Here is a 12,578-nt window from a genome sequence, read left to right on the forward strand (position 1 = left end):
AGATGCCATAGTGAAGGGCTCTGGAAATTTTGACCACCTGGGGTTCTTTAACGTGCACTGACATCGCACAGCACACAGGCCTCTAGAATTTCGCCTCCAACGAAATTCGACCACCGCGGCCGGGATCGAACCCGCGTCTTTCGGGCCAGCAGCCGAGCACCATACCCACTCTGCCACCGCGGCGGCTAGAAATGAACAAGAGATGAAGTACAAATGTCACCACCCCTGGCCATTTTTGCAAGCTAGTGCAGTGCCATCAAGGCAGTTTTTAGCGCATGGATCCCAGAGGCCAGCCTACATCGTCATTCATTTCCAGACAGTGACTGCAGAGTTTTTTTTGGCCTTGATGTCACAAGTTTAAATCAAGTGGTGGGAAAATTTATAAATCCAGTCTTTTTTCGACAAAAAATGCATCTTTTGCTGCTCGACAAACATCAACATAACCTGAGAGAGCCACAGAAACGATTTATGCCTAGAACAAAAGTTGAATGGCATTGTCCTCAGTGTCCGTTTAATGTGCACACGATCGTGTTTTGCATTCTCCCTCATCAATGCAGCCTCCACCACAGCAGGGTTCAATCCCACGACCTTGGACTCGGCAACTGTTGGCTAAAGCCACTGTCACCACTGTGGGTGGAAAGCGGTAGATAGGATTAGCAGAAAACTTTCTCAAATGAGAGGGAAAAGATTACTGCACCTCTGAGATGACACCGCTGGTTCCTGCTTGGCAGAAGCCAAACTGCTCATGTGCCTTCTGGACAGGCCTGTTTTCACAAGGCTCCCAGGCTCGATGCAGATCTAGGAACTGGTTCAGAGAATAGCAGATGCCTCGGCCCCAGCGGAAGGTGGCACCCTTGTTAACATACCTATGTGCGCATGCCTACACATGAGCAAAAGGACATGAAAAAAAGAACAAAACAAATAAGCACATGCAGTCAGGCAAGGTCATCAAAAATTTTCACAAGATGTTAGCACAAAGGCATGGATTCAAAATTTAATTGAAGCAAGGTTGTTGCAAACATGGCCCAAAAACAATGCAATTTAAGTGAAATGAAGAATGTTTTTGCAAACTAAGGTCACAAAGCTAGAGAATTAACATATGCATATACATGCTCAAATGATGTAAGAGATTTTATTCTATTGATTTTAAGCAAACAAAAAACAATGGCATGTAGCAAGATACCCTGCAACATATTCTACAAATGAGGTCGACAAACAAGAACTCGCTTCACATTTCTAGAAGCCTGTATTTCTTTAGAAATTATCACTTTTGGAAGCTTTTCACTTTTATCACTTTTGGAAGTATAGTTGTATACAACTAAAAAATGCAGCAGCAATTATTCCTCAGAGGAGACCCTCCAGTCAAAAGAGTTGACGGAGAGTCATGACATCGTAGCTAATCCCATTTCATGGAGGCCTCTGCCACACATCTGTGATATCACACTAGGTGATTAGCTGCGACGTCATGACAAACACTCAATGACATTGCCTGAAAGACCTCTTATGAGGGGTATTTGTCACTTCGTTCTTGAGTTGTATCTGAATATAGCTGCTTTTGACTTATGCACAGATCTGCTGTGAAAAGATCTGTGGGCTTGTCCTTGAATTTTTACCAGTTGAGGACTTTATCTGAAAAATAACCAAAATAGCATGTTTTGTTAAACATGTTGCACACAAGCAGGCATATCTAGCCCTACATGCCTGCAAGCGTTCCTCTTTCTTCAATCAGCATATATATATATAGCATTCATTTGCCTTATACACATTAAAGAAAACAGTCAAAATCACGGTTTTGGAACAGCGTAGAATAAGATAAGGTTAGGTGTTAATATTGCATCCAGAGAAGGCTGAGAAGTTGAAATGGGTCCAGCATGTCACAAAGCATAGTGTGTGTGAGTTTAGAATTGGCAATAAGACCATTGTACAGGCATGACCATTGTACAGGCATGACCATTGTACAGGCATTTGAAGACTCACCAAGACAAAGCCTCCAGGGCCCTGGCTCTGCACAGTGACACCAAGCCACTGATCATCCTTGAGAACTTCTTTGTCTGGTGCTGAAATGAAAAAGGAGGCATGAACTCTGTGCTAAACGATTGCATATTTTGTATTTTGGCTCCTTTGTGTGAGGGCTCCATGCTAAGTCAAAGCCCAACATAAGAGAGACACCTCTAACAAACAACAAACTGCTGTTAAACCTTGCACATGTTTATAACTGTCTTCTAGACTTGTCAGGCTGGCAATGGCCTCCTTAATCACATATGGGAACTATATGTCACTAGTAAAAACTAGTACTGTGCACACAAGAGGTTGTGCAAAGTTTCACAACACATCAAAAGCAACTTGGGAAAAACAGTAAGCAATTTACAGTTTTAAGCACTTTTCTATGCAGAGCAGTTCAAGAACAGAGTTTGTTCCACTGCAGGATGAATACAACTCTTCCATCAACCACTAATTAGCCCCGTCTTGTGCCAGCGTGGCCGCCCTATCCAAGGAAACTTAAACACTTTTGTAACTCCACGTAATTCTCTGTCACCTTCAACTCTGTTTCCCTTTTCTTGATACTCACTGTGTTACTCTTGCAGAGCATCATTTTTTTGTTCTCTGCTTTATGTGCCTTGCACAAGCTCATTCCCTTCTGCTCACCACAGTCATCAGCCTGGCTACACCCACTGCAGGACAAAGGCTTCTCCCATATCTCTCCAATTAACCCTTCTGCTAATATATGTTAAAATACTATCAATTTGTTTTTGTTCTCTCATATTCAAACTGCCCTTTGCCTCCTAATGGTAAACCTACATTTTGCTTTCCATCGCTCCCTGTCCAGTCCTCTTAACACCAGACTTTTTTGTGTGCTTTGCAATTACTGCCACAACATAGAATAAGAGTGAAGGCGAATAATTCCTTATACAGAACTCTCTTCATCCCTAATTGTCAAGCTCTGCTTTAAGATTGCATGCCACTCTGTGTACCCTCATGATGCGAACACTATATATAAGTATCCACTCACCGGAGGCGTCAGTCTCAATGTCAAGCTGTTTGCAGTCGTCGTATCGTGTACTGATTGGACAATTGTAGACAGCACCGGACCTGTTCGTGCCCGGTTGACTTGTCTGAGCCCGGGGTGCTCCAACCAGCACTCTGCACAAAAAAGGAGGCCACACAAATCAGCACAAACAATTAAAAAAACACATAATTAACTCTACTAGGTCCTATTTGTACAATTCTTAAGAAAATAAAATATAGAGGTCTCTCGCTATGTGTTGATTATTTGTGCAGCTCTTAATCATGCCTGGAATGGGGCAGAGGTAACATAGGTGAAAACATCTCGATTTCACAGTGCACTCCAATATTAACAATTTTCTAAGGGGTTACTTAGTGTGACCTCGACATGTCATCCGCCACTTTGAAAGAGGACGCGCTCAAAAATGAGCTATCGGCGTGTGTATATAGCTTTAGAATTCATAAGCAGTTTTCGGAACGCAAGTTTAGAGAACATGTACTCAACTTGCACTCGTTAGTATTCAGTATCATATTTATGAGGCTACAGCTGGATCATTTAGAGCCAACTCCCACATGACAAAGAGATACGGCACCTCTTTCTTCTCTCAGTCCCTCCTTTTTCCCTTCCCTTACGGCGCGGTTCAGGTGTCCACCGATATGTGAGAGACACTGCGCCATTTCCTTTCCCCAACAACCAATTTTCATTTTACACTGACATTCCGTGCACCAATATCTTTTCTATAAAAATCATGGCTGCTCTGAGTGGAGTTGTAATCGTAGAAGACACTGAACACACGCTCAAAAGGTAAGCACAAAAACATAACACCATCTTACAAACGCGGTATTATTGCTCTGAAAGAGAAGCCAGTGAGCAATAACCACGATGCAGACGTCTGCAAAAGCAGGGGACGTTCGCAGACAAACATACTGAACTGAAACATGTGCGCGAAAGATGCACGCACCAAGCAGCAGTTCAAGATTCAGTGCACGAAATACGCGGCAGACCGTTCACCGGCCACGTCACTGGCGAGTGCACTACGGCGTCCCTCATAGCGTGAGTCGCTCTGGGAGGTTAAACCCCCTAAACCAGAAACTATAAACAATTTTCGCGGCGCCTTAAAAAGTCCAAAAAAATCCAGCGACAACCCCGCACCACCCCCCACCCCCTCCCCTTCGACCTTATGCGTCTGACGGCCAACGTGCATTGCGACGAGCACAGAAGTTCAAACACTTCGTGTTTAACCGCATTCTTTAGTGTTGCAGCGCTAGCTGGACGTAGGCAAGTTTCACGACATTCGGCGTCCGCACAAGACGTGCACAGTTCACTCGGCCACCTGCTACGACACCACTCGCTGCTATAATATCCCCCCCCCCCCCCATTCCTGCCGCGGCTTGTCAGTCGATCGCACGGTGGCGTAAGGAGCGTGCCGTCACTAGAGTCACTGGATAAGTTTTCCAGTGACTCTAGCCGTCACACACTCGCTCGTTGTGGTGCCACAGAAGATGGGTGGCCCGAAGACGGCATAATTGCCGGTCGTCTGGTAATTTCTTTCTCTTTTTCATGTTTTTTCTCAGCCAGTTCGCCAGCAAAAAGGGAGATTGCACATTTTGTTTCCCAAGCTCATCAAATTAGCGAGGCGTGCTCCTATTCCAATGCGCCGCCGAAGTTCGCTTCTCCGCGCAGTCTCGGTGTGAAAGGAGATGCTCGCCGAAACGAACAGCGTGCTGCATTTCCTTTTTTTTTTCTTTCCTGCAGATGGGATGAGCCCACCGCTGTGACCAGAAGCCCTGTATTTCCTTCGCTATATCCGTCCCTGTCAGTTTTTCCCTTCCCAATGAACTTCCGTCCTACTGCCATTAAGACAGCACGTTTCTCGGCACCTGCGACAGTCGGGCAGCCGTCTTGTAACTCCTGCTGGACACGAATAAAGACTGGCACGCGACGGAAACGTTGCATATGTAACCGCGGTAGAATTTAGAAAAGTCTGGAATTTTTTTTGAGGAAATGAAAGACCTGTTAACTCTCTCACTCCTCGGTGGACACCACAACCACGCCGTGAGGGAAGGGAGGAATGTGGGAATGAAAGAACGAGGTGCCGTAATGGAGGGCTACGGGATAATTCGCGACCACCTGGGGATCTTCAACGTGCGCACTGACATCGCACATCACACAAGCGCCATCTGCGTTTCGTCTCCGTCGAAGTGCGGCTGCCGCAGGCGGGTGAGAACGCGTGTACTCCGGCTCAGCACGCAGTGAGGGAAGGGGTGAATGAGGGAATAAGAGAAGAAGCAGAGAAAGAGCCGCCGTATTGGAGGGCTTCGCATTAATTCGTGACCCCCTGGAGTTCTTTAACGCTGACTGACGTTGGGACACTTGGCACGGTTTTGTGGTTGATGAGATATTACTTCCAACTCTGTGGGAGACAGTCACTCAAGTCACTCGCTCGCTCTAAGCGCACGAAAACGTTGACGCAGTCGCGCGAGAGGCTTGCGAAACACAAGACGGCTCGCGAAACGACCAGCGGCAAGGCCACCTGTGTTCATTATTGTATCATAACTATCAAATGGTGAGCTCTTCAACTACCTCATGTAGGCGGAATCCTTTTACCAGAAAGCATAACACCTCTAATCAACGGTGGGTTATGGAGGCTGCGTCTGAGGCATACTGAACTTTTCTTGCGCGCACAACTCTGAGGGGCCTCGCGCGAGACCCAGTGGTCGTCGTCTGCGCACACTGCATCCTTAATGAACACAGATACATCATCATAATCATTACCAGCCGAACTACGTTCACTGCGGGACTAAGGCCTCTCCCGCTGACCTCCAGCTAACCCAGTCCTACACTGGCTGCGACCACGTTATCCCCGAAATCTTCCTCATTTCCATCCACCGACCTCACACTGCCGCTCCCTGCTATTCTTGCCTTCCCATGGAACCCACGTCCATTACCCCAAGGAAGCACGGTTACCTCCCATACGCATTACACGCCCTGCTCATGACCACTTCTTGGAGCCTAGCAAATCGATGGCTCTCCTCCTGGGAGAGGCACAGCGAGGCCGGCGGTGTGCAGAAACAGGAAGCGCTGAGCTGTGCCGTTGTTCTGACCAAAAGTGCCGACTCAGCCTTCCGCTGTGACGCGCCGCGCTGCGTCAGAACAACACGCGGCAGAGCGAACCGTCTGCCGCCCAGCTTCCGCCCACACACGATGAGGTGCGGCGCACACCGAAGCCGACGAGAAGACCCAGTATGGCGATCCAGGAGAACGTCCCTCGCGGGAGGCCGGTTTCACACCCGCGCAACGTAGTACTCAGAAATGCCGGCAGTCACCGGCTTAGTCACAATCTCGACCAGAAACATGCGATAGCTCCTTTGCGCGCGCACACTCTGAGACAGTGACGTTCGAAGAGAAACAAACATTCAATGATTCTCTGCAAAAGCGAGCCATATTTTATGCTTCACGCTTGGTTGTGATCAAGTTAGTCTACCATTTTACGCATGCACTTCGCTTTCAAAAAGCATCAAGCCTCGGGTTTTTAGGTGTCGGCGGCATCGCAAGACGTTACCGCGCGACAGCCTAGCGTGAAAAAGTGATAACTACGTGTGAACAACTTGTGCCCTCCCCACTTTTTCGTTCGTTTCTCCCTTCTAATCCGGCCCTTCTCGGCCCCGGTACGCTTTATCCATTGACTATGGTAGGCGTGCGCATGCACGCTCATTGCCGACGTGCTGCGAGTCACGTAGCGCGCGACTGTTGATCATGCCTAACGGATCAACAGCTCTTTCCGAAAATCCCCGAGCCACTCGGGGTGTGACCGGAGTGAGCAGCCGCACGGTGTCGCGCTAAAGCTTAACCTTCCCATTCTGCGAAGGAGGAGGCATGCACACTGCGAGCGCCTGGACGCTTCGCCCCGGCGTCGCGGCGTGCGTGTATCAAGATCCAGCTCACCGCCGGGAAACCCTGCACTCGGTGGGTTCCCGCCAAGTGCGTATGGCACGGGCACTACTACACTGGACATCTTATCTCCGATGAATGCCGGGCCGAGAAAAGAAAAAGAAGCTCCGTGTGCCCCGTATACATGTAATTCGTACTCGCGGATTGTATAGGTGCGGGCAGCTGAGTGAGAGGAGGCAGAGCGCAGGGGGGTGAGCGGGCTTATGGATGCGAGTGATCGGCTGTCGCGCACCCGCCCGCCCGCACGCACGCACGCAGCGGCTTATATAGAAGCGGCGATAAACAGGCGCGGTATCCGCGCAAGCAACGGCGTTTATTTTGGACGCGGGACGGCCCCGGCTCGGGCCGGAATTCCGCGCTGGCTAAATCGGGGCAGACAGGCTCTTTCCACGCACTGCCCCCCCCCCCCCCCCCCCTCCCGCAAGATGACCAGGTCAAGCGGCGGACGTCCCTCTTGGCTTGGTTCCTCTCGCCCTTTCTTGCCGCGCACACGGCCAGTCCGCGTGCGCGAGAGAGCGCAAGCATTGCGCTCCGGCCCACCGCGTCTACAGCGAACTCGGAAATATGCTCCGACAAAACCTCGGCACACGTCACGTCACGTCGCCTTTCCTGTGGAGACCTTTTCACGATCCTCGGGAGTGTTCTGGACTGTGGGGGAGAACGTGAGGGAGCTAAATCCTCAAATCCTTCCTGTACTACGAGCACAGTCCAGTGCCCAGTATGGCTGCGCCCCTGGACCTGTTCGTGAAAAGGTCGATAGGGAAAGAAAGCCACTCACGGCGTCAAGAACCATGACTGGCTTCACAGCCCGAAATTTCCTTTAAACGTCTGGTATAGGGAGGAACTAAAAATTAAACTGCGTAACAAAGTCGCAGTTTTAAAGAAAAAAGAACCACTAAAAAAGGAAGCAGACCGAATCCCGTGCAGGGTAACGCGTTTACCGGTAGTTGCTTTAAATGCAATATAATTTTCGCGCGTAAAACGACCGCAAGACAAGACAGCGCACGACAAGCGAGGTCCGGTTGCCATCGGTTTGGAAGCGTCCATCGATTACCGATTCCTGCTACCCGTCAAAAAGCTGCAAGCTATCGGGTTCCAAAATAGCATATTCATAGCTGCGCGCGGCAAGCACGTTTTACCCGAGCATCGACGAATTAGTCTTCTCGTATATATAGTCCGACTCCACGGGTCTTTCATTATTCCTCCAAGTGTACCAACTGCTGGCTACGCCCAGAAAACACACATTCAGCGCCAACGCGCTTAAGCAAAATGACTCAAAATGCGAGCAAAAGGGAAGAAGGGCAAGTACTGTTCAGTGACCTAGGTCCCTGTTCGGGTCCTGCATGTGCGTTGTCGGGTTGGACGTCTCGTCATCAATAATTTTCAACGAACTGAACTCTCCTCCACAGTGCTCGTCCGGTCCGTCTCCATTCACGTTGCAATAAAACGCTCTGCGCACAAGGAGAGGATAAACTCGCGCCGTTGCACAGAGTGCTAGTACCACTCTGGACTACCAGCACGCGAACGTAATGTTGCTTCTCCGGTGCACCTGACAACCAAGCTTATTGGGCAGCGACAGGCTCCATACAAGGACTGGCCGCACGAGTTGTCCCGGCTTGAAATCAGGGTGACGTATGTGTTATGATCAAAGAACTCTGCCTGCCTCCAAAAAAAAAGGGGGGGGGGGGAGAAAGTATAAAACTGGCGCGCAGTATGTTGACAATGACGCCGAGGGCGCCGCGTCGTCTGCCAGGATGGCCGCATCCGTGGAGCGGGGCCAACCGGGGATCATGGCCGATCGAAGCGGCGTCGCTAAACGATCGCCGCCCATTCTCATCCAGAGGAGTTGCATCACCCCCCTCGCCCTTTACTTTTTTTAGAACGTTGAGCCGACGCCAATGGGCGAAAATAAATCGCGCCCAACAATGTATCTTTGTATCGTGAGTGGCCCGGCGTGTTCGCCCAAATGGTATACGCTATAGCTCCCACACAGACCGCAGCGGTCGCCAAGTGCTTGAGCATCCGCCTCGCATGCGGGAGGTGCGGGGTTCGATCCCCGGTGCCGCAGGGTACCCACCGGTGAAACAATGAATACAAGCTTTGCCTTGGTCTGGTGCTCGGCTTATTTAGGGTGAAATTCTTGGGAAATCGGCCTTGGACTCCACCTTGAGAAGACGAAAATACATTGTTCCATGGCGCTGTTTGGCCATACATGCGCTTGCGCCATAAAAATCCGTAATCATCATCAGCTCCCACACAGCGTAGTTTCATCGCAGCTTTCTTTATAGCCGAGAGGATAGCTGCATTTGGATAGTTTAGAAAACAAGCGAATAATTACTATTAGCATCCACCTAAGCACGTGCAGCCATGTGGCTGGGAAGGAAAGCCACAGCCGTATCTCAAATCTCCCTGGTTGTAAAACTCGTCCCGGTTAGTTGCTTTTTGTTAGCTTCGTTCGTAATCTATGCCCCCCCCCCCCCCCCCCCCCCCTTCCCGTCGGGGACCGGTTCACTTCAATCGCTTCGGGGTAACACGTAGAGTATTTATGGCTTGTTTAGTATGACCTCTTCGTTCGAGGACGCGACACATTCCCCCTGTTTACACCTGCGTCCGGCAAGGCAACCGAATAGACGTTCTATTCGCTCCGACTCGTCAAACAGTGCTTCCGTGCCCCATTGCATGCATTCTCGAACTTGCAGCGCTGCTCGCAGACTTAGTCCGAAGAACTGCAATCGCTCGTGAACAGGGCCCTCGGAGACTCGCATCGTCTCCTTATCGTCCCCTTAGGAGTCTTATCGAGCGGGGCACTCGAACGATATTTGCCAAAGGGCAGCAGCGCCTTGCCAGATAAGGACACGCCCCCGACCCTGCGGCAAGAACCGCGGCAGACGAAGTGCATGCGACCGCGATCGAGGCGCGTCTGCAACCCCGCGGTCGGACACGACGCCGTTGATCAACGTCTCGCCGTCCAGCGCTCGGTCCAAGATCCCTGCCAACGAACTGCCTGAGATCCGCTCAACATCGAGGCAATGTGCGCATAGCTTGGCTCCGAAGCGCACGAAGGGACAGAGAGCCGAGCAGAAATGCTGGTCGCACATACCGCGCACACGTTGCCTGTCAGTTCAACTTAATCGCCAGGTGCAATCCTGCGGAAAGCTGAGCTATGTGGATGACCCCCATATCTTTGCGGCTTGAAGCACAATATGCCAGGAATGTCCGGCAGTGAGGAAGCTTCGACAAGATTACGATACCGAGAACGGGTATACAGCCGACGACGCCCCCCAAGGCCCACACGAGCTACCGCAAGATGCGCACTCAGCCAACGCCCCAATGAACAAGCGAGACTTCGCGACAACTAAGGAGAGCAAAGTTGCAGGCCAGCTCGTGAGACATAACGACTAAAACCGCAACAGACGCGGTTGTGTTGTCGCCTGCCTCCGTTCTTTGTCTACAGCGGTTTCAGTCGTTGTACTTCGCGAGAAGTGCTGCACATATATGCACGGGACTACAGGCGCTTTAGCCGACCGTAGGGAAACCGTATGCGTCGAAACGCACTAACCTTTAGCCAAGAATCATGGCTGCAAACTAGAAATGAACTGGAGCAATCCCGCTACCGCTGTTCCAGTGGAGTGAAGCGCAGTCAAGGGCAGATAGACTGAGCAAATTGGCGCACCGCGCGCGCGGCAAACAGCTGTTCCGAGCATCACGGAGTCGTTCGCAAGCGGCACCGACGGCCCGTAAAACGGCTCGGTAGAGGGTGGAATGCGCGCATGAGCTCGCAAAACAGGCTGCGGTCGTATTGTGGTCACGCGCCTGCAGTGCAGGTAAGCAAGATATCTGCTCCCCTTGCGCGCTCCACCAGTCGGAGAGAGAGAGAGCCCACGGACGCTATACGTTGGAGCAAACGAGACGAGGACGAACTGCTCCTCTAATAGCCATTTTTGAACGACTACGAAGCCGAACTGACGCCAAGAGTCAGTGCAGTATGCGTCTGTGTGCTGCGTGATAAGAGATATCGTAGTATGTGCGCCGTGAACGCAAGGCGACGCAGATTTGGTTCCCTTTTGGTCAGATCTAGTTACATGCTGTAAGAGCCAGGAGGCGCTCATGTGACCGCATGCATGTACGAACTCTCGAGAGCCTAATCACTAAGCACGACACAAAACAGAACAGCGTGCCGCCAGCGCTGACATTGACGACCGTTTGGAAAGGAAGGGGTCGGAAAAGGTTTTAGCGGGCACACTGAATTAACACAAAATGCTACGTCGCCATCCACATAACCAACGACGTTATCATCTGACAGAAGGCAGTAGAAAAACTCAGACGTGGACGCATACGTACTCCCAAGTTTGCGAAGCCCTCTCTCGTCTGCGCGTGAGACGGAAGTCCGCTTCGCCTCCCTTTCTCCAGTGGCAAACGTACGCTTGCTTGCCGTCGGAGACATTAAGTACAGATAAGACGTCACTCCAACGGCCGATGCAAATGCCTCAGCAGATAGCAATGATCATATTCGTGTTACAGAAACTGGAAATAAGCCACCTTTGCCAGCTCTTTTGCAACTGCTAGCGCCCCATAAAGGTGTTTCCGTATCGCTTCTCCTTGCACTTGCACTCTGAATGCCTCACCAAACGAAACGTCAGACAAGTCGCTTATCCTCCTTTTGCCTCTGACATTTCAAGAAAACTGGCTCACAGGCCATAAGAAGAAGAAGGGAAATCACAGGAGGCACAACAGCAAACTTACGACGTAAAAGCATGCACCAAGCCGAACAAATGCAAGGTGACAAGGACACGCACTAAAAGGAGGTAGACACGGTACGATGTGGTGAGAAGCAGGGAAACAACTACGAACGAACACAGGTCGCAGAAGAGTGAACAGTCGCCTATATATATATATATATATATATATATATATAATATATATAATATTATATATATATATATAATATATATATATATATATATATATATATATATATATATATATATATGCGTCCACTGTCCCCTCACCACGCCCTCCCTTTGCTTTCCATCCGTTTCGGGCCCCTTCCCCTCCTGCCTACCCGTTTTTCATTTTTCAACATTTTGAGCCAAGTTAGCCGATATCAGGGAGTGGTTGCACATGCGCTAACTGAAAACTAAGCTGTGTTTGGCCATCTTGCTGACATAACAGAAAGGAAAATATTATACTGAGTGTTAGTGACACGCAAAAAAAAAATGTAAAGGCGATTGCAGCCGTGGTAATGTGTATATGATCAGCGCTAGCTGTTCCTCTTTGTGATTTGCAATTGTTGCATTCGTCACGCATGAATGTGCGACGACTGAGTCTATGCATTTGTTTTTTAGGGAGGTTAGCGCGAGGAACGGGCGATGTGCAAGGGGCGGTCAAGTGACAACACCCTGCCCCAAGGTAACGATAAGATGCACGGAGGTTCGATGGTCACGACAGCTACTACTTTTGGGCCGGGAACTTGCGCCATCAGTTCAGAGGTTTTCACAAGTTGCAGAGTGGTTCTACCGCCACAACAAGCCTGCAGCGCGCGGCAGACCAGAAAAAAGCAAGTCAGTCTACACCTCCACATTTATCGGCTATTTATCTGGCATTAAGGCGCGGCTGTCATCGG

The 12,578-nt window shown here is 50.1% G+C and overlaps 1 protein-coding gene across 1 annotated transcript in view; it reads right to left on the reverse strand.

Moving 5' to 3' along the window:
- Positions 1-12,578, reverse strand: part of LOC144126109 (integrin alpha-PS1-like) — a 105,785-nt gene that overhangs the window by 21,908 nt on the left and 71,299 nt on the right. The window contains exons 2-4 of the mRNA XM_077660051.1: positions 3,011-3,141; positions 1,978-2,057; positions 698-880 (exon numbers count right to left, since the gene is read on the reverse strand). Coding sequence (XP_077516177.1) covers positions 698-880; positions 1,978-2,057; positions 3,011-3,141 — 394 coding nt within the window. The remainder of the gene's footprint in view (positions 1-697; positions 881-1,977; positions 2,058-3,010; positions 3,142-12,578) is intronic.

Source organism: Amblyomma americanum, chromosome 3 (genome assembly GCF_052857255.1).
Source record: "Amblyomma americanum isolate KBUSLIRL-KWMA chromosome 3, ASM5285725v1, whole genome shotgun sequence".
Classification (NCBI taxonomy): domain Eukaryota; kingdom Metazoa; phylum Arthropoda; class Arachnida; order Ixodida; family Ixodidae; genus Amblyomma; species Amblyomma americanum.